The 26,195-nt window shown below is 38.8% G+C and overlaps 1 protein-coding gene and 1 non-coding gene across 2 annotated transcripts in view; both read right to left on the bottom strand.

Annotated features, from left to right (window-relative positions):
• The window catches only part of Rnf24 (ring finger protein 24), a 46,082-nt gene that overhangs the window by 5,691 nt on the left and 14,196 nt on the right, over positions 1–26,195 (bottom strand). Inside the window, exon 2 of the mRNA XM_038331200.1 lies at positions 3,917–4,066. Within this exon, the coding sequence (XP_038187128.1) occupies positions 3,917–4,059 (143 nt within the window). The 5' untranslated portion in view covers positions 4,060–4,066. The remainder of the gene's footprint in view (positions 1–3,916; positions 4,067–26,195) is intronic.
• On the bottom strand, positions 14,355–14,462 carry LOC119816013. Its single transcript, XR_005285670.1, has one exon. It is a non-coding gene; the product is annotated as a U6 spliceosomal RNA (small nuclear RNA).

Below are 26,195 nucleotides of genomic sequence, written 5' to 3'. Positions count from 1 at the left end.
ACAAGAGTCTCAACATATCAGATATTTTAATTAAGATAACAATTTTGTGTGTTAAGGAAAGTCTACTTATTTAAGTTAATTTGTCTAATTCTTAATTTAAAAATTTAAGACAAGTGCAAAAACTAAGTACACAATTCAGAAATTTAAAAAATGCATCTGCTGGAATAATTATCATCCACATCAAGATATAGGTTATTCCCAAGATTCCCAAAGCTTCTGAAATTGTCCCCCCAATTAGTGTCCACCCTTAAAACTTGCCCGACTTGGGCTTTTATCACAGATCAATGTAGATTAGCTATGTCTGTTTTTAGATTCATGCATGCATTGCTTGGTGTACCCTCCTTTGTGTTTAGTTTCTTCCAAACTATAGTCCCTGAGATTCTTTTTTTTTGTGTCTAGTTACAGAAATGTCTGCCAAAGATTAAGAAATTAATTCTCCTGAAGTCAGTGTCTGAAGACAACCCAGCAAAGTGGTAGAGATAATGGTAGAAAGCTCAAAAGTTCAAGGTCATAAGACAGACTCAAGACAATATCCCACGTTCTTAAAAAAAAAAAAAAAAAAAAAAAAGTACTATTTTACCTACTCCATTTAGGGCCGAGATCCACCTGAACCTAGTTTATGTGTTGTGAGGTAGGGTTCTAGATTCTTTTTATACCTATACCGGATTTATTGACTTTCTAACATTTATCAAGATCCTCCTTTCCCCATGAATGCAGTAGTTACATGTCTGGTATCTGCATATAACTGCATATGCAACATATGGATTTTCTCAGAGACTTTGCACCTTGCCCCAGTGTTCCATCTTCCTATCTTTGCATACTGGTTCCAATGGCATCCCTCAAAAACTCCGAATCCTGAATCTGGTGTGACTGGTATCCTTAGTCAATGGGCAGAGGCAGGAAAGAGGCCAGGTGACCAAGTGATTGCAGAGCAGAGGCTAAACAGCATCCACAATCCAAGGAATAAGGGTAGGCTTGGTTGTCACCAGAAGCTAGGGAGAGGCCTCCAATGGACATGTCTGAAGAGACAGACACTTCTGTTGTCTGGACTCACCTTTTTTTACAGTGCTTTGTTGAGAGGGTCCTAGAAAACTAACACCCTGTGTCAATACTATGCTATTTTAAAATGCTTCATTCTAGGGGCTAGAGAGATAGTTGAGCAACTAAGAGCACTTATTGCTCTTGAGAAGGACCCATGTTTCATTCCTAGCACTGACATCAGATGGCTCACACTGATTATAATTTCAGTTCCAACACTATTTGGTCTTCACAGGAATCTGCACACATGTGGTGCACATAAAAAACCTTTTTCTAAAACACACAAAAGATGCAGAGTCCATATATATTTTTGATTTGAGACAGAGTATTACTATGTAGTCCAGTCAGGCTTTGAACTTAAAACTTCCTGCCTTAGGACCCTACACCACTATGCTCAGCTCACACATACTTTTCTTCTTATTTCCTAATGCTTGAAGTTATGGAACCATAATATAGTTACCATAACTAGAAAATTACATGGCATAACACTGACAGGACATTGGCCAACTATTAACAACAGGCCCTATTGGAATTCCACAAGGTTTTTCACTCATGCCCTTTCCTTAGAAATACTTGGGATCACATTTTACACCTAAAGTCTACATAGCCCCTGCTATCATGCCATCTTATTAGCTGTTCAAACCTTTGACACTTAACTAAAATTGGTCGGTTCAGGTATTGTCAACCCTTTGTGACACAATCTTGGGAGCATAAGTTAAAATCATGTCCGTATCTTACTTTTCACAAAGCTTCTTTCCAGTATTAGCATCCACCTTCCTTGCCCAGTGGTCCTAATTTTTTGTATATTTAATTGAAATTCACATGTGTAAAAGTGAAGGCAGACAGTTATGGCAGCACCCAATTTTAATACCAGCACTTGGGGGGCAAAGGTAGGCGGATTTCTGAACTTGAAGCCAGTCTGATCTACACAGCAAACTCCAGGCTAGTCAAGACTGCAAAGTAAGACCGTGTCTGAAAACAAAAGCAAAGCCCCTTAATTTACACAATTTATTTTCATCTATGCTCTATGGGCTAAAATTCAAATGATCACTATTTGTTGCTCAGGTATATTGGGGCAAGACTATAGCTTACTGACAGAATGCTTGTCTAGCCTAGTACTGAAAGTGGGGAGGGAGACTTGAGTTATAATTTCCTTTTGCATTTATCTACCCATGATTAGAACCCTAAGCTTCTATGCTGCAGTTGTTTCAAACCCTTACTGCTCCAGGTTTTACCATACCCTCTACCTTCCTCTTTGAGACAGGGTCTTGCTGTGAAGGTCAGAATAACTTTGAACTCAGGACTGGCTTGCTTCATCATCCCGAGTATGTGTGAACCACCTGGTTCTTCTTTTAAAAAAAAAATTTTTTTTGAGACTAAGTATTACTTTATCCCAGGTCAGCCTGGAACTCACTATAGAGCTGAAGTTGGCCTTAGCCTGCAAAGTGCCATAATTACAGGCATGAGAATCATGTCCAGCCAGGAAAGACTTGCCACGATGAATGTAAAATCACATGTCAGATTATCAGAAACGACAGCCAGGTGGCTCATACCCTGCACTTAGAAGGCTGAGGCAAGAGAAGCAAGAGTTAAGGCTAGCCTTAGATACAGAGTAAGATCCTGTCTCAAAACAACAAAAACCCAACCCCACACAAATACGCTTACCTTTTAATTCCATGTTTTCTAACTCTAAATATGTAAACCATGCTGGCCTCAAACTCACAGAGATCCACCTGCCTCTGCCTCTCCAGTGCTGGGTTTAAAGGCATGCGCCACCATGCATGGCTTCATGGAACATTTTTAATGGTTTTTTTTTTTTTTTTTTTTTTTTTTTTTTTGATAGAGGGTCTTGCCATGTAGCTTTGTTGGCTTTAAACTCTTGATCATGTTGGCTCTACTTCGCAAGTGCTAAGATACAATTATTTGCTACTAAATTTGGCTTATACAGAATTTTTAAAGTTAGTTTGGGATTTGAAAATTAGGCTCTATTAAACAATGTAAAAGGTAAATGTGTTTAGATAATAAAAACTCAGCCAGACATGAATCATTAGTGACAAAATCTAACACCTCACCTGAGGCAACCTCTTCTGTCCCATGTCTGTGTCCCATGTTAGCAGTGTGGAGTGTTTAATGTGTTATGCTTTATGTGTTTAATGTTATGTGTTTATGTTTTCAACAGAGAGGTGTTTAAAGTCTTGAAAGACCAGCTGCAAGAGGCTTTTTTATTGTTGTTGTTGCTTTTCGAGACAGCGTTTCTCTGTAGCTTTGGTGCCTGTCCTGGAACTCACTGTGTAGACCAGGCTGGCCTTGAACTCACAGAGATTCACCTGCCTCTGCCTCCCAGTGCTGGGACTAAAGGCTGCAAGAGGCTTTTTAAGGCATAGCTTTTGTCTTACGACATTATCTTCTGACCCATGATGAATTCAGATGACAGTGATGCTTTCTACAAGAGCAACTTCAAGTAGACTAAATCAGGAATCTAGAGGCAGAAGCAGGTAGATCTCTATGAGTTCAAGGCCAGCCTGGTTTACATAATGAGTACCAGACCAGTCAAGAATGCAGAGATTGAGGCTCTGTCTCAAAACAAAACTTAAAAAGAGAAAGATTAAATCTTGGAGATGATGACGTAAGTGTATCTGGATGGGGTGCTAATACTGAGGAAAAACTATTGAAGAGCATTTTCTACTGCAGAGTAAACCCTCAGGAGCTGGTAGCATGGAAGACTGCATAGCAGTGGGTTTCTCAACACCACAGACAGTTAAAATGCTAAGCCACTAAGGCCTTAGAAAATGGGCCCCAAAACACAGATTTTGACCTCATGGTAGAAATAACTGTTTAACATATTCTGAAATATCAGAAAATAATAAAAATTGATTACCTAATCAAGTAGCAACAGAAGAGTAAACTAAGGATGAAGACAAATACAGCAGTGCCAAAAACCACAATATATATGTTGAGAGGCAGATTCTGGAATCCAATATTAGGCATCCTGAAGTTGTAATGTGGGAAATCTGAGCTCATGGATGAACTGTGGGAAAGAAAGAATGGAAAAGAATTAGGTGTGGGCAAGCATGGTGGTACATGTCTGTAATCCCAGTCCTTGGGAGGAGGCGGGAAGACTGCTATGAGTTTGAAGTTAGCCAAAGCTATACAGCAAGACTGTAAAAATAAATAAAATATAATAAAATAAAATACCAAACCTCCAAACACCCCAAAACAAACTCTCAAACTCCCTTAGAACCAAGATAGCATTATTTATTTATGCATGAACATGTAAAAGTTTTCTAATGCTTGACCTGAACTAAAATAACTAAAATAAGCTAAAGTATTAATATTCTTGTCCTTCCTTCATTTATCACACCAAATACAATTTTATTAGATTAAAAACATAAAGCCTATCAGCTCTTATTCATTCATAAGGCACTTCATGAAATAATGCCACTAATTAATCAACACAAAAGCCTCAAAGTGCAAAAAGAAAAAAAATGTATTAAAACTACTCAGATTATTTACTTAATAACTCACCCCTTTATGTAGCAGTATTTACCTCATAATTTACCAGTACTTATAATGGTAATATATGAAATATAATGAAAAGTAACTCATGTGGACTGGTAATGTGGCACACTTGACAACCTAAGTTCCATCCTCAGAGCCCATGTGAAGGGGAGAAAATGGACTCTGTGCTGTGGCACACGACATGCACAATAACAATAAAACACATATTTATCAGAAAAAGAAGATTAAATAATTATATAGCATCAAATGTTACAGGTTGGTTGTTTCTCAAAAAGTTAAAGAGTTGGGCCTGGTAATGCTCAGAAGCGGAGGCAGGTAGATTTCTGTGAGTTCAAGGCCAGCTTGGTCTACACAAGGGGTTCTACATAAGGAGTTCCAGGGATACACAGTGAGAGACTACAAAAAGAAAACAAAATGAAAAGTTAAATAAGATTATCATGTGATATATCCCACAGATCTGAAAACAAATTCTGTGAACTCTTAGTAACACTATTCATTGTTGCTCTAAAGTTGGAAGAGCCTAGATGTCTATTGAGACGAACAGGTAAACATCTGTGGTTTATCACCTATAATGGAGTCCTAGTCAGTCATAAAAAGGTGGACTGAATTCCCTGGGAACCCACCGGTCAGGGACACAAGTAAGCTAACTTCAGATCTTCACCTTTCCCCCTCTCCAAACCCAATCCCTCAGTCTCACCCAGTTCTGTTAAGAGACCTTCCCCTTGGGCCTCCCTTCCCTCTTTGCATGCCCCTCCCCTGTCTCCAGCAGATCACACAGATCTTCCCCTCCAGGCTTCCTTCCCCCTATTCATCTCTTTATCCCAGCCCCCAATTACACCAGGCATTCCCTGGGAAACTGCAAGCCAAGCCTGTCCCAGCAGCAAGCAGGCTAATTGCTGATCTTCACTCTCGTCTTCTACTAATCCAGTTACCCAGTCTCACCCCCAGCTCTACAGCAGACCACCTGCTGTGGCCTCTCTTCACTCCGCCCTATTCCTAGGGGACTAAGCAGACTCTACTGGAACACCTTGCTTTCTTTCCTCCTGTGGACCCCTTGAAGTCACTCCCAAGCCCATCCCCATTCCCAAGTCCTAGAAACACATTTTACCTGGAATTCCCAGCGGCCACACCTGGCAGGATCCCAGAATTTCCTACCAGGCATCACAGTCACCACACTCCAAGAACCAGAGAGGAAACAGAACCAAGGAACAAAACACCCACACAACAAAGACCAGATCTTAGCCCTAGAGTTACAATCATCACAAACCCAGATGCCTAGACACCACCATAAAAACACAGTAACAATATGTCTCCACTACAGTACAGCAACCCTACTGCAGCAGTAAGTACGGTAGTACTCTAGAACTGCAACACGGTTGAGGCACAGGACAAGGACCTTAACAGCCTTCATAAATATGATAGAGGATCTTAAAGAGGAAATTAATAAATAAACAAAAAGTAGGAAGAAATGAGTATAACAATTAAAGAGCTTCAAATAGAATCAATAAAGAAAGCCCAAACACCCAGGTGGTATCCCAGCACTCAGGAGGCAGAGATAGGCAGCTCTCTGTGAGTTCAAGGCCAACCTGGTCTACCTAGTGAGTTCCAAGACAACAGGACTGTTTCACAAAGAAACTCTGTCTTGAGGGAAAAGGAAGGAAGGGAGGGAGGGAGGGAGGGAGGGAAGAAGGGTGGAAAGAAAGGAAAAGAAAAGAAAGCCTAAATTGAGGAAAATCCGGAAAAGAAAAATTTAGAAACTTGAACAGGAATTTCATGACAAGCCTCACCAACAGAATACAAGAGATGGAAGAGAGAATCCCAAGCATTGAAAACATGGTAGAAAAAATGGATACCTTGGTTAAAGAAAATGTTTTATCTAAAAAAAATACTGGCACAAAACATCCAGGAAATTGGAGACACTATGAAAAGACCAAATGAAGATTAGGACTAGAAAAAGAAGAAACAACCCAGGGCAAAGGCACAGAAAATAGAACAGATGAGAAAAGAAATTCCCTTGGCACACAATAATCAAAAACAGTAACTATACAGAACAAAGAAAAAATATTAAAATCTGCAAGGGATATAAAGGTAGACCTATTAGAATAACACCTAACTTCTCATTGTGGACTTTAAAGCCTGATGTAGGACAAAAAGATGTTTTATAAGCTGAGACCACAGATGCCACCCCAGACTACTATACCTAGCCAAACTTTCAATCACAATAGATAGGGAAAACAAGGCATTTAAAGATAAAACCAAATTTAAGCAATATCTATCTACAAATTCAGCCCTATAAGATGCTAGAAGGAAAACTTCAACCTAAAGAGGTTAACCACACCCCAAAAAACACAAGGAATAAATAACTGTAGACCAGTAAGTCAAAAGAGGAGAAACATGCACACACAATCACCACAAAATAACAGGAGTCAACAAATACTGTTCTGCCGTGGAATATTTCTTTACAATGTGTGAATATATGCACAATGATTGGTTTAATACATGAGCTGACTGATCAATAGCTGAACAGAATAAGGTTAGGCAGGAGAGCCAAACTGAGAAGGCTGGAAGGAAGGAGGATGGAGGATGGAGTTGCCAGGAGGATGCAGAGGGAGCAGGAGACGAATGTGCCATGTTAATAAAGGTACTGTCACGTGGCAGAGCGTAAATAAGAAATATGGGTTAACTTAAAATGTAAGAGATAGTAGTAAGCCTGAGTTATCGGTCAAGTGTTTGTTATTTGAGAGTAACTGGGGGACAAAAAACCCTCTTCCTACAAATGGTGCCCACCATCTGGTGTAGATCCACATAAGACCTAGAAAAGCTTTTAAAAAGTTCTAAATACACAAAAATGGAGCCAGCCACAATGCAGAAATATGTCTCCCAACAGCTGCATACAAAATGGAGTCAGTCACCAAATGCCACGAGTTAAACCGGGTGTCAGGTTCCCACAGTCTCTCCACGTGGGCCGCGTACAGAAAAGCTTCTCCCAGCTGCTCTCTGTGGGTTTAAGAACTCCACCAGCATGCTCTATGGAGGGTTTAGGGTTTTTGATCATGAAAATAGAAAAGGTTACAGAAACACAATAAAGACAGATTCAGACAGGTTAAAAAAAAAAAAAGAAAAACCTCTAAATGGGTTAATGTGTTAAAAAATATGTGTAGAATCAGAAGAAAAAAGAAAAAGGGTAAAGAAAGTTCTTTTAAAAATCATCTTTGGCTTACTTGTGTATCCTGCAGTCTATATTTATACTTATATATACACAGATGTGTATCTTACCTTTAAAAGTTTATATATTTTCAGAACAAGGGGACCAGACATCAATAAAAATGGATGGACTAGGTGATCCAGCATCCAAAACAGCTTCAAGGGTGCTGACTGAGATGATCCAGCCTCACAGAATACTCTAATCATGATCTAATGATTATTCTGATTTTCACAAGGTTCCCTCAAAGATTATCAGCACCCCCAGACAACAGGAAGCAGTTTAGAGAAAACAATGTCCACATTCCCAAAATATTGGTTATTGTTATATGTTATCATTTGGGGGGTGGTTAAAAGTTGTTATTGGTAATAGTCAGGAAAAAAGCTGAACAAAGGAGATTAGATTCAAAGATCTCTCTCTGAAAAGAAAAAGGGAAATATAGAAATGATAGGATAGAATGGTAGATTATTGAATCTACTTTTAAACTATGAAAGCAACTACTAGACTTAAATGTTTTACACTGGTATAGATTTTTGTATACTAATACAAATTTAAAGTTAATTTTGTTATGTTGTATGTATGTGTCTACTCTTGTTTGAGTTATTGTGCTTATGTAACTCATTTAAAATGTAATGTATAGATTAAGTCAAACCTATAGTCATGTTAGTTTTCAAGGTCATAAACAAATATACTTAGATAAATAGATGGTCTTCAAATACTTCAAAGACCTACAGAAGCCGGGCGGTGGTGGCGCACGCCTTTAATCCCAGCACTCGGGAGGCAGAGGCAGGCGGATCTCTGTGAGTTCGAGACCAGCCTGGTCTACAAGAGCTAGTTCCAGGACAGGCTCCAAAGCCACAGAGAAACCCTGTCTCGAAAAACAAAACAAAAACAAAACAAAACAACAACAAAAAAAAGATCTACAGAATATGGTACTTAATGTTTAATAACTTAAGGCTTTTCATGAAAGTGAGACATGCATAATCCTGGCAGCACCAATTTACTTCAGAGAAAATAATGGGCATTGAAGAAACTCTATATGGAATTTTCTTTCTTTATGGCAAAAGCTAGCCATCTTGGGCAAAGAAAATGCCCTCGCCCCAATCGCTGACACTTAATGTCCAAACGGAACCAACAGGATGCAAGAAAGGTGACTGCTGAACTTTGCCAAGAGACGGTAGGAAAGTCCTTCAAAATTCCCCTCTCAGGAAAGTCTGTCAGATATGCTAGGCCTGTAGGTCAGAGTTGTATGCCCAAATAATACAGAGAAACTCTGGGTGACTGTCTAGGTAGTCTTATGTCTCTGACATTAGGTAACATTTCACCCTTCTGAGGTCCTTGATAGAGTTGAAGACCAGATAGTTATAGTTTTCCTTAGCCATGATAAAAAGGTGTATTTTATGTAAAACTTTAGATTTACTATGAAAGGTAGATAATAAAATATTTTCTCTAAATTTGCCAAATACAAATAGACTGGATATTATAACTATAATTTTTACTTGATAACTGTTTGTGTTGTATATAATTTTACTATGTTAATGTTAAAACCTTTCTTTTTTATTTAGACAAAAGGGGAAAATATTGTGGAATATTCCTTTACAATGTGCAAATATGTGTCACTATAATTGGTTTAATAAATGAGCTGACTAGTCAATAGCTGAACAGAATAAGGTTAGGCAGGAAAGTCAAACTGAGAAACCTGGGAGGAAGAAGGGTGGAGTATGGAGTTGTCAGGCAGACCCAGAGGGAGCAGGAGATGAGTGTTAATAGAGGTACTGCCATGAGGCAGAGCATAAATAAGAAATATGGGTTGACTTAAAATGTAAGAGCTTGTTAGTAATAAGTCTGAGCTATGGGCTGGCTGAGGATTTATAATTAATATAAACCTCAGTGTGTTTGAGAGTTGACTGCAGGACAGGAAAACTCTGCCTACACTGCTCATTGGTAACTCAACACCAATGGTCTCAGTACCCCCCACAACAAAAAACACACTAAAAGACTAGATAAAAAACAGGATCCATCCTTCAGCTGCATATAAGAAACACACTTTTACATCAAGGATAGATAATTGCCTAAGAGTAAAGGAATGAAAGAAGGTATTCCAAGCAAATGGACCTAAGAAGCAAGCTGGCATAGTCATCTTAATGTCTGACAAAATAGACTTCAAACCAAAATAATCAGAAGAGATAGGGAAGGACGCTACTGACTCAAATGAAAAATCCTCCAAGAAGACATTGCAGTTTTTAACTTCTATGTACCAAACACAAGGGCACTTATGTTCATAAAAGAAACACAACCACAGCTTAAATCACATATTAACTCACACGCAACGATAGTGAATGACTTCAATACTCCAGTCTCACCAATAAACACGTCATCCAGACAAAAACTAAACAGAAAAAGCTAAATGGAGCTAAATGATGTCATAAACCAAATGAACCCAGCAGATATTCAAAGAACACTCCATTGAAACAGTAAAAAAAAACTTCCTTCTTAGCAGCAGTTCATGAAACTTTCTCCAAAATTGAGCATATACTTAGACACAAAGCCAAGACTCAACAGATACAAGAAAACTGAACTAACATCCTGCATCTTCTCTGATCACCACAGACCAAAGCTGGACATCAACAACAAAAACAAGAAAAGGCTTACAAAAACTGGAAACTGAACAGTTCACCACTGAATGAAAACTGGATCAAGACATAAATTAAGAAGGAAATTAAAAATTTCTAGAACTGAATGAAAATGAATATACAACATACCCAGACTTGTGGGAGAAAATGAAGGTAATTCTACAAGGCAAGTTCAAAATACTAGGTGCCTACTTACAAAAAAGGAGAGATTTCTTACTAATAAAAGCACACTTGAATGCTCTAGAACTAAAAGAAGAAATCATACCCAAAAGGAGTAGATCACAATAAATATCAACCTCAGGGCCAAAATCAATAAAACAGAAACAACAACGATAAAAACAATACTAAGAATCAATGAAGCAAAAAGAGGGTTCTTTGAGATATTAGTAAAATTGACAAACCCTCAGGCAAATTAACTAAAAGGTGTAAAGAGAAGAAGTAAATTAACAGACACCAAGGAAATCCAGAGAATTGTAAGGGCAGACTTTAAAATCCTGTACTCTGAACTGGAAAATTTAAAAGAAATGGATAATTTTCTTGATATATACATACCACCTACCCAAGTTAAATCAAGATCAGATGCACAATTTAAACACACCTATAACTCTGTTTATCACTTCTATTTAGAAGTAGTAATTAAAAGTCTACAAAACAAACAAAAGGGCCAGATGGCTTTAGTTCAGAATTCTATCAGACTTTCAAAGAATACCAATACTTCTCAAATTATTCCACAAAATAGAAACAGAAGAAACTTTGCCCAATTCATTTTATGAGGCCACAGTTACACTGATACCCAACACACATAAAGATTTAAAGAATTAAAAATCAATTTCCCTTTTGAACACAGATGCAAAAATTCTCAATAAAATACTTGCAAACTGAATCCAAGAACACATCAAAAAGATCATCCACCGTGATCAAGTGGCTTCATCCTAGAGATGTAGGGATGGTTCAACATACATAAAATCCATAAATGTAGTCTACCATATACGCAAACTGAAAAGATAAAAACCACATAATCATCTCACTAGAAGCAGAAAAGGCATTTGACAAATCCAAAACCCATTCACAATAAAGTTCTGGAACGATTGGGAATACAAGGGACGTACATTCCTCAACATAATAAAGGCAGTTTACAGCAAGCTCATAGCCAATATCACTTAAAAAAGAGAAACTCAAAGCAATTCCACTAAAATCAGGAACAAGACAAGGCTGTCCATCTCTCTGTATGTTTTCAACATAGTGTTTAAGTGTTACAACAATTAAGGCAAATGAAGGAGATCAAGGGTATACAAACCAGAAAGAAGTCAAAGTATCTTTATTTGCAGATGATATGATAGTATATGTAAGTAAACCTAAAAATTCCACTGGAAACTCCTACAGCTATAAACACTTTCAGAAAAGTAGCTGGATACAAACTGAAGGCACAAAAAATCATATACAAATGACAGACTGAGAAAGAACTAGGGAACCAAAACCCTTCACAATAGCCTCACATAATATAACATACCTTGGGGTAACTCTAACCAAGAAAGTGAAAGACTAGTATGATAAAAACTAAGACACTGAAGAAACTGAAGAAGATGGATTGATAGAAATGACCATCCTATGAAAAGCAACCTACAGATTCAATGCAATTTCTATCAAAATTCCATTAATAGTCTCAACAGGACAATTTTCAGTTTTATATGGACACACACAGAAAACAAGAATAACTAAAACAATCCTGAATAATAAAATAACTGCTGGAAGTATCACCATCCCTTACCTCAAACTGTACTACAGAGATACAGTAATAAAAACAGCATATTGGCACAAAAACAAACACTGATCAATGGAATTAAGGACCCAGACCTATGGACACCCACTTTTTGGTAAAGAAGCTAGAAATACACACAGAAAAAAAGGCAGCAACTTCAACAAATGGTGCTGGATGTAGAAGAATCCAAATAGACCCATACTTCTCACCCTGGATAAAACTTAACTGCAAATGAAACAAAGACCTCAACATAAAACCAGATACACTGAACCTGTCAGAAGAGAAAATGAGGAATAGCCTTGAACGTATTGACACAGTAAAGACTTTCTGAAGCACAGGTGTGAAGATCAACAATAAATGAAACTGAAAAGCTTCTGCATGGCAAAGAACACTACCATTTGAACAAGATGGCAGTCTACAGAATGGGAAAAGATTTTAGCAATTAAACATATGACGGAGGGCTAATACCAGAATATATAAAGAACTTGATCAAAACTGGGTATCAAGAAAACAAACAACTCATTTAAAAAATGGGATCCAGGGCTGGAGAGATGGCTCAGCAGTTAAGAGCACTGCCTGCTCTTCCAAAGGTCCTGAGTTCAATTCCCAGCAACCACATGGTGGCTCACAACCATCTGTAATGAGGTCTGGTGCCCTCTTCTGGCCTTCAGGCATACACGCAGACAGAATATTGTATACATAATCAATCAATCAATCAATCAATCAATATTTTTAAAAAATGGGATCCAGATCAGATCTAAATAGAACATTCTTAAAAGAGGAAACTCAAAATAGCTGAGAAACACTTAAAAGAAATGTTCAACCTTAAGCATGCTAGGCAAGCACTCTACAACTAAGTTGCATTCTTACACAGCAGCAGAAAATTGCTTGGAGCTGCAAAGCCATTCTGTAGGCTGTTGTACTGTTGCATAATTGGGTGGGTGGCATTTTTACAGTCTATAGAATGCCTGAGCCTCTGAGCATATGCCAATAGTTCCCATTAGTCAAATTTTCACCACTTCCTGTCGCTTACTGTGTTTGTATTGCTATTTTTCCCTAAGGAGAAAAATATTTCTGCCTTTATTCAAATAAAAGAAAGGGAAGAAGAGAGAAAAAGGAAGGTAACCAGTGGAGAGCACTGTGATTTTTTTCTGTGTGATAAGCATGTCTACTTCAGGTCCTTGTCTGGCTGCTTCTACCACTAATAATCTGTCACTTTTATTTTTTTCTATCTTTGGCTTTTCCATATCCTATTAAAAGAAATGTTCATTTATATTCTCTTTTCACATTTGCATAGTTTTGTTCCTTAAATTTAAATGCTTAATCCATCTTGAATGTGACATAAGAAAATACTATGATATCCAATATCAGTACAGAGTGCTTTGTTTTAATGTAATTTAAACACATCAGTAATATACACAGGGTGGAACAGTTTTTTAAATACTTCAAAAATTATCCCTATACCTTTTTTCCAGGTAAGTTTAAAGATTAATTTTCTTATTATGTATAGGTGTGTCTGAATGTGTACATCAGTGCAGGTTCCTGAGGGGACTAGAGACATTGGATTCCCTGGAGCTGGAATTAAATATCCACCTGAAGTGGGTACTGGGAACTGAATCCAGGTCCTGTGAAGGAGTAGTTAAGTGCTCTTAATCTCTGAGCCATTGATCAAGTCCTCAGGTTTTAAAATGTTCTCTTGGGAAGGGGACTGAAAAGAGTATCAAATGTATAGTTTACATAAGAACAGGTTTTGTTAAAGTCTGAATGCTTGTCTCCTTCCAAGATTTATGTTACAGTTATTTTCTGTTGTAATAGTATTATAAGCAAGACCTCCGAGAGGTGCACAACCACAGGGCTATTCCTCATGAATAGATATCATGGGTTTGGCCACACTGACTGGCTTTTCTTTGTATTTCCACCATATTATAAGGCAGCAGGAAGGCCTTTATGAGATAAATTTGTTAATTTTGTGTGTGTATGGCATATATGTGCACGTTTGTAAGTGTCTGTGTGTTCCTTAAATGTTCTCCACCTTATTTTATGAAACAGGCTCCCTCACTGGAGCTCAGTGTTCAGCTAGATAGGGTGGCCAACAAGCTCCAGGAATGTGTGTGCATTCATGTGTTTGTGCATGGATATGTGTGCAGAGGCCAGAGATCAATGATGTCTGGTGTCTATCAATCCATCTTTTTATTTATTCTTAAAAAATATGGAATGACCCACAAATTTCCAGCTCATCCTTACACAGAAGCCATGCTAATCTTCTCTGTATTGCTCCAATTTCAGTACCATATGCTGCTGAAGTGAGCACTCAATCTTCACTTTTAAGATTTCCTTGTTGCGTGTGTGAAGTGTAAGCGGAAGAGAGCGAGTAGTGCTGTGCACGTGAAGTCAGAGCAATCTGTGGAGTCAGTTCTCTGCACCCACCATCTGGGTCAGGGACAGAACTCAGGGCACCAAGCTTGCACACCTTTGCCTGCAGAGCCATCTTACTGGCTCTCTTCACCTTATTTTTGAAGCAAGGTCTCTCACTGAATCTGAGCTCACCAATTTGGCTAAATGGTGTCTTAGTTTTTTTTTTTTTTTCTATTGCTGTGACAAGACACTATGACCACGGCAACTTATTTTAATTAACTTATTTAATCTGGAGGCTCACAGTTCCAGAGGATTAGTGTCTATGACCATCATGGCAGGGAACATGGCAGCAGGCAGGCAGGAATGGCACTAGAGAAGTCATTGAGAGCTTACATCTAATCAACAAGCATAAGGCAGAGAGAACTAACTGGTAATGTTGTTGGCTTTTGAATTCCAATACAGCCAAGGCTACATAGAGACCCTATCTCAAAAACAAACAAACAAACAAACAAACAAACAAAAAACCCCCAACTAACCCTAATGCATAGGTCCAGGTCACACTTCCTAATCCTTCCAACAGTTCCACCAACTGGGGACCAAACATGAGTCTATGGGAACCAATCTCATTCAGACCACTACACATGGTTAGCCAAGAAAGTCCCTGCTTCCTTCAACCTCCTCAGTGCTAAATTGTAGGCATGCACTAATACACTCAGCCTTCTATGTAGGTGCTGAGGACCCAAACTAAGGTCCACGTGCTTGTGTGGCAAGCATTTTTTACTGGATGAAGCCATTATGAGCACCTCTTTCAATTTTAATATTTTAATAAATTCTCCAGTCTGTGGGAATTCTGTGATAGCAGCACAAGTTGGGTTAAGATACACTTTTATACAAAACACATGTTATTCTTTTCATTTATCCTAGACTTATTCTATTTCCTGAGATAGATTTGGTTTTAGTTTTTTGAGATTGTGTCTTATTATGCAGCCATGGCTGGCCTTGAACTTGTCACGTGGATCAGAATGGCCTTGTATCATGGAAACCCACTTACCTCTGCCCCGCTCCTGAAGGGCTGGGATTAAAGGTGTTTGCAACCATGTCCAGATAAATAGATTTGTATAGTTTATTCAAACAAATTTATACTTTTCCAAGTTTATGTGTAGGTGTACAAAAACATACAAAATTACATTTAATATTTTCTAAACTGGTTCTTTTGACATAGAAGGAAGCTATTTTTTAAACCTACCCTAAAAGGTTAGACAGATGCAGCTCCTACTGCTATCTAGTAAGTCTTAAAGCACCTGAACTTTACTCAGCTCTAAGCCGTGAGTGCTTCAAGAGAAGCTAGTTTTAAAACACATATAAAAGCAATTGAATACAGCATTTAATGTATGCTTTTTACTTATATGCCATTAAAAATAATTACAAAAACATGCCAACAAGTAAAACTACTTTTAAACTTGCTGATCTGTATGTAGTTCATCTTCCTGACAAGTAAACCAGCAGTTGCTCTAGCCTCTGCAGTGTGAGCACATGCTTGGTGTTGGAGAGGATGCAATCTTTTGTGTTCTAGCTTAACCAAAGGTGGTCTTAGTAATCAATTAAAAGAAAAAAAAAACAGCCTAAAGACCTGTTTTATGTTGCTAGTGTAGGAACAATTGCAGAAGACATCATTCATTCTTACTGACACCTGGTGATGAGCCACAATGCAGCTTCACTGGATAGGCCGGCATCAGGCCCCACTCCAATGACCCGAGCCTTCCAGAAACAGCTCTGGATCTGCCTTGACAACTACTCGGTCTACAGCCAACTCTACTACAACAGAGGCCAACAAAACACATGGATTGCTAATAGGCTTAGCATATTTCACTAGAGAATATAAAAATTTACTTTGTGTTTTATTTTTGAGGCAGGGTCTTGCTTGGGCTGTTCTTGAACTTTAGATCTTGCTGCTTTAGCTACCCAAGCACTGAAATTACAGGCCTGTGTGGCTCATGATATGCACAGCTGGAACTGGCTTGGATTACAAAGCCGGGAGGATATTAAGAAACTGAAAGAATTGATAGCACGGACTGCTTTGGTGAGACAATAAGGAACACATGTGCTGGTTGGTTTTGTCAATTTGACATGAACCTAGACATATCTGGAAAGAAAGACTCTTAATTGAAAAAAATGCCTCCATAATATTGGCCTGTAGGCAAGTCCATGAGGGCATTTTCTTGAGTAATAATTGATATGGGAGGGACCAGCCCATTGTTGGCAGTGCCTCCCCTGAGCAGGTAGTACTGGGTTGTATGAGAAAGCAGGCCGAGCAAGCCATGAGAAGCAAGCCAGTAAGCAGCACTCCTCCATGGTCTCTGCTTCAGGACCTGCCTCTCAGGTTCCTCCCTTGTATTCCTACCCTGACTTCCCTGGATGATGGACTACAAGCTGTAAGAAAAAATAAACCCTTTCCTTCTCACATTGCTTTAAATCATGATGCTTATCACAGCAATAGAAATCTTAAGACAACAGGGAAGTGAATATATATATATATATATATATATACACACATATATTCTTTTGTATCTTGAAATTGGTATGTTAAAATTTCTCTAGTGAACCTTTTCTACATTGTTTGAGTTGATTTGAGGTCATTCTAATTTTTTATTCTATCTGATGAAGAAGCTGACTTATCAGCTTAGTAGTGCAGGCCTCTGCAATCCCAGCACATCAGTGAAGCTGGGGCAGGACAGTCGTCGTGAGACCCAGGCCAGCATGGGCAACCCAGTGAGACCGAATCTCAAAACGTAAAAAAAAAGAACTAGGGAATATAGTTTAGTAGTAGAATGCTGTGCAAAGCTCTAGGGTCAACCTCCAGTATTTAAAACCAGCCAACAACAAATGATGAATATCTGGGTGCTCTGTCTTCAAGTGCCAAATCTGGGGTGGGGTGGGGAGCAAAAAAGCCCTGCCACAGACTAAATCTGAAGGCAGAGGACTTTTCTCTGCAGGAACTCTGTAACCTCCCTCTACTTGCATTCCCATCCCATTCTCATTGTTTAGGGAATTGGAGGAACAAAAACCTACACAATTGCAATGCTGTATTCTAGTTATTTGTCTCATCTCTATTTCAATGCAGATCTTTCCATTTTACTTCACTCCTAAATCACATTATTTTGATTCTACTTTTGTTCATTCAAAAAAATGCTGTTAAGTGGGCTGGTGAGATGGTTCAGTGGGTCAGGTTGCTTACTGCCAAGTCTGGGCTCGATCCCTGGAACCCATATGATGGAAAAGAGAAAAGTGACCTGTAAATTGTTTTCTGCCACATATACACAAATAAGTAAGTAAAAAAAAAGTTATAAAAGCTTTATTTCTTTATTTGTACTTTGCTTTTAAAAAAATTAAAAATTCTAAACAGAGCTTGCTGTGGGGCAAAAGGTTTTAGTCCTAGCACTCAGTAGTTAGAGAGAGGTGGAGCTCTACAAGTGCAGGCCAGTCAGTGCTATACAGTAAGAGCCTGTTAGAAAGAAAAAAGAAGGAAGGAAGGAAGGAAGGAAGGAAAAGACAGATCTGGGGTTGGAGAGATGGTTCAGCAGTTAAGCTCATGGGTTGCTATTCTAGAGGACTGGGGTTCAATTCCCAGCACCCACATGGCAACTCACAAATGTCTATAACATCAGTTCTATGAGATCTGACACTCACACACACACACACACACACACATATATATATATACAGATAAACACCAATGCAATAAAATAAATCACTTAAAAAAATCTAAATAGTTCCTCTAATAGTCTTTATCCTCCCCTGCTCTATAGATGGAGATGCCGAGCCCTTTGCTGTTGGGTTTTTCTTTCAGCTGCCACTGATCCCTACGGGTGTGTATCCAGCACTCCCCTTGGCTGGTATTGCCCAAGTAATCGGGCTTGAGCTGCTGCCTTTAATTTGTGTACCGTAATTGGAGCATGATCGTTTGCTATTCTGATGGGTCCTTTGCTCTGCCCTATTCCAAGTTTCAGTTATTCTTTTTCTGTGGTTTTGTTTTTGAGACAGAGTCTCTCTGTGTAACCCTGGTTGTCCTGGAACTTCACCTATAGACCAGTATGGCTTTGAACGCAGACCCTCCAGGCCACCACAGCCCAGCAGAAGTGTCAGTTGTTCTATGTGTCAGTTTCATAAAGATCCATCTTTTTACACACTGAAGTCTCCATTAAAATTTTTAGGAATCTCATCAGACCTTTAAGAGACTTCACTGTGTGATGAGGGATTCAAATTAGTCATCTCCTATTCTCTTCTGATTTGTCTCAGGCACACAGTGCATACACTTACTATATTACAAAGAATCTATTTATCAGCCTTTAATTAATGGATTCTATTTGATTCATGGTTTTACAACCAGCTTGGTGAAAATTCTTTTCTGTTTGCTTAGGGTTTTTTTTTTCTTTTTGAGATAGGTTGTCCTCATATAAACCTCAGTCTTCAGTCTAATACTCTCTCAACTGAGTTATTTCACAACTAAACCTCAGTCTTAAAATCACAAGCTTCCTACCTCTTCCTGAGTGCTGAGGTGTACACTTCTATGCATGGCTCTAAGCGCAGAATTTTAAAATTCCATCCATCCATCCATCCATTTTGAGACAGGTTCTCTCTATGTATCCCTGGCTGGTCTGAACTCAGATATATAGATGAGGCTAGCCTTAGATGCACAGAGATCTGCTTCCCTCTGTTTACTGAGTGCTTGGGTCAAATGCATGTATACCACATCTGATCTAAGTACAGAATTCTTAGATTGTTAAAAAGAACATATCCACCACCATCCTGTAACACTCAGACAGCACAGAACACAAACTGTAAAGGAGACTTTCAGTCAGTTCCAGAAAGGCACTGAAAAGAAGTAGGCAGAAAAGAGAAGGTCCCTTCTCAATCTGCAATAAACTAGGTATATTATCTGCCTAATATTAGAAAAAGCTGCTTTGTTCTCAAGAGAATAGTATATCTTTCTCACAACAAAAGAAATCAAAATAATAATTATGTCAATAATAACTTTACTTTTGATTTTTTGAGACAGGGTTTCTCTGTGGCTTTGGAGCCTGTCCTGGAACTAGCGCTTGTAGATCAGGCTGGTCTTGAACTCACAAAATAAATGTAATTAAAAAATTTGTAAGACTGTCACATTGTCAGTACAAAAGGTACTTTCTATTGGTTTTAATATAAATTTACATATATACTAGAATATAAAGACAGATCTAAAGAAAGTCTTTAGTATGAATGTTTGAAAACCATGTGATTGGCTTGATTTGGTGTGGGTAACAACAGTTGCTGTGGGTTGATGTGTGCTTGTCATGTCATATCCGGAAACCACCATCTCACAGCTCCCCTCCTCCTCCAACACTTCTCATTCTTTCTGCTCCCTCCTCTGCAATGTTCCCTGAGGCCTGGACATTGGTGGGGATGGTGTGTGTGTGTGTGTGTGTGTGTGTGTGTGTGTGTGTGTGTGTACGCTACACAGCTGACCACTCATTTTACTTATACTCAGCACGTTAAGCAGTTATGAGTCTCTGCATTAAACACTATCCACTACAAAAAGAAACTTTTCTGACTGAAGTTGAAAGCAACACAAATCTATATTTAGAAGGAAATCTAACAGCATGACTAACAAAACTGTAGGTTCCTCCAAGACCTATTTTCTCACTATTTGTCTCAGGATTTCTATTGCTGGGATAAAACATCATGACCAAAAGCAACTTGGAATAAAAAAGGGTTTATTTCATCTTTCACTTCTCGGTAACATTTCACCACTGAGGGAAGTTAGGGCAAGAATTCAAGCAGGGTAGGAACCTGGAGGCCATGGAAGAGAGCAGCTGCTTATTGGCTCGTTCCTCATGGAATGCTCAGCCTGCTCACTTCTACCACCCTGGACCACCTGCCCAGGTTGGCATCACCCTCTTCAGATTGGGCCCATCCACACCCTATCATTAATCAAGAAAATGCTCCACAGGTTTGTCCAGTGGCTAATTTGATGGTGGCATTTTCTCAGTTGAGGTTCCCTCTTCCCATATGACTCCAGCCTGTGTCAAGTTGACATAAAAACTAGCTAGCACACAGGTATGGGTTTTTGACCAGTTTTACAGTACCAAGTATGAAATGCCTCCTGGGGAATAGGCCCCCTAACCAGAAAGCAATTGGATGCTCTCATAACCATTTTGCTACCACTGCAAGTAGGCACATCTTGCCAGGCAAATCAGTATTGTAGGATGCAAGATCCAGGGATAGGTAAGACGACAGATGCATTTCTTCCCCTAGCAGCCTGCCTAGCACCTTCAGGTGCAATGTAAGGTAACTATTTAAGAGTTTCCTGGTCATAGACTTTATGGATTCCACTGGTGTCTTGGGCTTTATATTTCATGTCTGAGGCTTTCATATCTGAATTTCTCCTTCTAGTGTCATGATTGTCAAAGTCCTAGACACTGGTTGTGTATACATTGTGAAATGCCTCAGTGCCAGAGAGGCTTTAAAGACAGAAAAAGAGCCCTTCTTTAATTTTTAAAATTATTGTGTGTGCACTGGAGGGAATGATGCGTGTGGAGGTCAGAGCACAGCTTTGTGGAGTTAGTTCTCTCCTTCCACCTTAACATGGGTTTCAGGAATTGAAGTCAGGTGGCCAGGCTTACACAGTGAGAGTTTTTACTCTCTGAGCCTTCTCACAGGTCCCCGAGAGCCCTTCTCTAAGTAAAGAGAACTGACTGTGATAACCTGCACTTAAGACACCTGTCAATAAAACAAAACAAACCAACAATTAGTCATAAGTTCCTGGAAAAGCACAGGTCACCAGATAGAAATCAATACAACTTTGTTTAATGGAACAGTCATGAAAGATTTAATTTGTTTTTAAATTAAAGGACTTGACTTTGTTCAGTCTCTAGACAAAATAAACTAATGATTTTATTAATAACTAAATTCAAGTATACAACGGATATTAAAATGCACTAGGTTTTCTCTCCATGTGAACTCCCTTTCTTTTCACGGATGGCAGTAAAGTTGCTAAGTGATTTTAATTTAAATTCTGAATCACCAGAGAAAGTGTAGTCTTTATATAAGACTCAGTTATTATATATTGAATACATATATATTCAAGCTGCTTTAGGAGACGTGTTAAGATCCTCTATGAAGCTCACTAGGTTCTCTTATTTTTGCACATCAAGTTCAGGACTTTACTGCTGAGTCTCCTTTCTGGTGTTTAGACCCAGGGCTTTAAACATGCTAAATGCATTCTGCCACTGAGTTGTAGTCCCAGCCTCACTGGTGGGTTCTCAATTCCTAGGAAAGATATGAGTTTTTCAGAATCCATACAGAACCTGAGAATCACTGAAGCGGAAAAGTACTAGAAGAAAAAAGCATATTTACTAACAGTAACAAAGTTTAATAACTATAGCCACATTTAGAATGGTACGAAACAAAAATTTGAAGAGTCTGTCACTGTATAGGCTTTAAATAGACAGAAAACAATGTAACCAATGTTTTAGAAATTCATTGGCAGAATAAGGTAAATCAGAGTAAGCTTCATGGTAATACTCAGAATCCAAGCAAGAGTCACAATAGCAACATGCATTAACCTCCCAGGCTCCTGCTTTACCGTCCCTCCTACCAGGACGGTAGCCTCAAGGAAGTCTCCATTTCCTGCCCACAGAAGAGGATAGCTACAACATCTACCCCAAGGGATGTGTCTCATAAACGGCAAGCATTCATCATTGCATCAAGGTTAGTTTTGGTTTAAGTGCATGGTTGGCTTTTGTTGCAGGGGTGCAGTTAAATGTAAAAATTTCAAGTTAGCAATCATCTTGGCTTAAGCCACATCTTCCTGGTCCACTTTGGGTCATAAATATACTCCTTTCTAGAGCGATTGGCTTATACAGTATGGGATTCTGAGGAACAGACATTAATTGAACATTTTTTTCTAACAAATTCTAGATAACTGATGTATATAAACTAAACACATGCCTGTTTTTGAACCTTAATTTGTAGAAGGAAAAGTGATGAACTGAAACAGCCATCTAAGAGGCTCATGACTAACTCAGCAATCCCTAAAGGTCTCTCTCTAAATCCAAAATATGAAGGCTACTTTGTTGTTGTTGTTGTTTGTTGTTATTTGTTTTTGTTGAGACAGAGTTTCTTTGTGTAGCTCTAGCTGTCCTGGAACTCACTCTATAGACCAGGCTGGCCTTGAACTGGGAGATCCAGATGCTTCTGCCTCCTGAATGCTAGAACTTAAAGGCATGACTCACTACCACCTGGCTGAGGCTGCTTTTTATTGTACTTTGACACTTGGTGATAATTACCTCAAGTTTCTAGATAGTAAATCCTGAGCATGGCACCCAACATCTTTTTGTCTTCTAGAATCACTTTGTTCTTTTACAAAAGACCTAAGGAAATTTTGTGTATGTGTGGTGCTGAGGACTGAACTCCGGATCTCTTACAGGCTAGGTAGGCACTGTACTGAGCCACAAACCCAGCCTAGTTGTATGCTTAAGACAGTTTCAGGCAGAGTATGGAATTCCTGGGATAATGGGGGTAGGGATGAAAAGTGTTTCTTCTGTGGGTGAGTCTGGTTCTGCTTTTATATTTTAAAACATCCTGAGAAGGTGATAATCATTCCAGAATGATGAACAACCTTTCTCTAAACAGTTTTTTAAAGAGTCAAGTCTTGCAATGTCACTAGTTCTGGAAGCTTTCTTTTCTTTGTTTCTGGGCTGGGTCTATTCCCTACTGATTATTTTCCTTAGGAGTTTCTGAGTTTTGTGGAATGTTCACACAACTTATTTCATAAGAGGCTGGCTCATAAATCACATCAGTTCTAGCAAGTGTCTTTCAGACTATCTCTTTACAATAACACAGCTACAGAAAAAGGAATGATTTATTCTTTCTTTTTGTGTTTAATTTTTGAGACCAGGTCTTGTAGTGTAGCTTTGAATAGCCTGGAACTTGGGATATAGATCAATCAAACTGTCCTCAAACTTGCTATTCTCCTTCTTCAGTCTCACAAATGCTGAGACTACAGGGGCTAGATACCAGAATGACATCTTCTTTTTGCTTTAAGATTTGCTTTTAATTACATGTGTGCACGTGTGAATACATGCACATACACAAGTGTAGGTGTCCATAGAGGCCAGATACCCCTGGAGTTGGAGTTATAGGCAGTTGTAAGCTGAATGACATACTAGGAACTCAAATTGGATGCAATGCAAGAACACTACTTACCCTTAGCCACTGAGCCTTTTCTCCAGCCCTGGTAATGATATATTAAGAGATATTTTTATAAAGTTGGGAAATTTATTTAGGATATTAGTATCAGGTATTAGAAACATAGAATCCTTCTTTAGAGGAAGAGATATAGTGAAGAATGTCCTTGGTTTTCTCTTATGATTAACAAGATAGTGGCATGGGGCTGGAGATATGGCTTAGCAGTTAAAAGCACTTAAGTCCAGAAGACTTAAGTTCAAGTCCTAGCACCTACACACAGTTCACAAGTATTTCTAACTCCAGATCCAAGGAACCAGAGACCCTCATTCTGGCCTCTGCAGGCACAGGCACATATGTGGCACAGAGACATATATGTAGGCAAAACAGTCATACATATAAAATATATAAAAAATAAAATCCTTAAAAATAATTTAACAAAAAGAGATTGTGGCAGAGAATGATAGTTTGTCCTCCTCTCCTGCCTCCTGCCACGTCTGTCTTCCTTTCCTTCGTGTGATCAGATTTCTAGGTGGGTGCACGACTACACTGCCCAACTCTCCTTGCAGTTACACTTGTCCACATCTTCGTTAAGACACATGCAATGGAAGCACATGAAATAATACTTATCAAAGCACTGACAACTGTCTTCTACTTTATGCTTCATTCTTTTCTTTACCTTGTGTTCTCTAATGGGAATGCCATGCCACCAATCTACTCAAGAAGGGTTGGAGATACAGTTCACTGGCCCAGTGTCTGCCCAGCATACACAAGTTCTGGGTTCCATTCATAGCATGACCAATATAGGAAGAGGATGGGGTCACCCACAACTTGAAGGTAGAATGGCAAGAAAGAAATGGGGATGTTTAGTATTAAGGTCCCTTGCTCCATGGTTCTTCATACTAAACATGTGGCAACTTTTACATTCATAAAGAAATAATTTTAATATTTTCTAGCACTCGTTTTATGATAGCTGATCCCTAATCATACTTGTCATCTAGGTCAGTACTATTTTTAAATTATTTTGTATTCACAGACATTCAGAAAACCAGATCACAGATCCTAACTCTAGTTCAGAAGCACACACTTTTTGCTAAGATCATATATATTTCCTAGCCCCATATTCTGACACATTATATAACTAAATAGAGCACAGCAAACTTGGCATTACAATGTGCTCTTTTTTAAAATAATATTTATTTATTTATTCATTATGTATACAATATTCTGTCTGTGTGTATGTCTGCAGGCCAGAAGAGGGCACCAGACTTCATTACAGATGGTTGTGAGCCACCATGTGGTTGCCCAGAATTGAACTCATGACCTTTGGAAGAACAGGCAGTGCTCTTAACCACTGAGCCATCTCTCCAGCCCCTACAAGATGTTCTTAACACAACAGTGGAGGAAGTGTGGAACCAATAGCAATATATTTACTAATTACCTAACTAACATTATCTGACATATATATCCTGATCCCAAAATCATGTCTATACTACAGGTTGGCTATCACTTTACTAAAGTATAAATAAAGTCATTTGTATTTCTATATATTGACTACACATAGCTAAAGCTGACTTTATTCAATTTTTACAGTATCTACACTGTAACCAGTCACATGAGGACTTGTTTAGTGCTCAAAAAGTCTCAACTTTTGGAGCATTTCAGATTTTCAGATTGGGGATACTCAGCCTGTCACACTCAATAGTTGGTTGTTCAAAATAAAACATTTAGGTTTTCATCTCATAAAACTCAATAATTAAAATGTAGTGTGTAAGCCTAGAAATGATATCAATAATGTTGAAGTTCTGCAGAACAATGAGGAGAAAAACCAGTCACAACGGAGGGGAACAAGTGACAGTGACAGCGGAGCAACAGTCTAGAGGCAGAGGCCCCAGAGTCTCAGCGACCGTCTGTGGAAAGACAGTCGTGCATTATCTTCCCTACCAGAACACCATTCTTTACTCCATCTACAGCAACTATTTAGAGAGCACTTCTCATCATTTGTGACAGAGTGAGGCATGGCACACAAGTCAATTTTTTTTATTAACAAGTCATTCCATCTATTCCTCCTATAGGTCAGTGTGCTTCTGAGAATCTTAATATTTCAAAATGATAACCAAAATGAACTTTGAAAACATCATTGCTAAGTCGAATGAGCCAATACCACATAGCCGCACAGTATATGACTCTCTGAAAGCCTGAGACTGGACACAGAAGCCGTCGAGAGCAAGGAGCAGAGAGCGATGGCTACAGAAATAAGGGTCCTTTGTAGGACAATGATACTGTTCCCAAAGTATGGTGACGAATGCCCAACTCTAGGAACAAATGAAAATCCAATGGGCGTACATTTAAAGATTTACTTATTTGTATGTGTGTGCCTATATGAGTTGGTCTATCACGTGTGGCAGGCGCCCACAGAAATCACAGGTGTTGAATACTCTAGTTACATAATGTTAGCTGCCTGAGG

The sequence above is a fragment of the Arvicola amphibius genome, chromosome 5 (assembly GCF_903992535.2).
Source record: "Arvicola amphibius chromosome 5, mArvAmp1.2, whole genome shotgun sequence".
NCBI classification, from domain to species: domain Eukaryota; kingdom Metazoa; phylum Chordata; class Mammalia; order Rodentia; family Cricetidae; genus Arvicola; species Arvicola amphibius.
The sequence above is the reverse complement of the archived record's forward strand: the minus strand, read 5'-3'. Positions and strand labels throughout refer to the sequence as shown.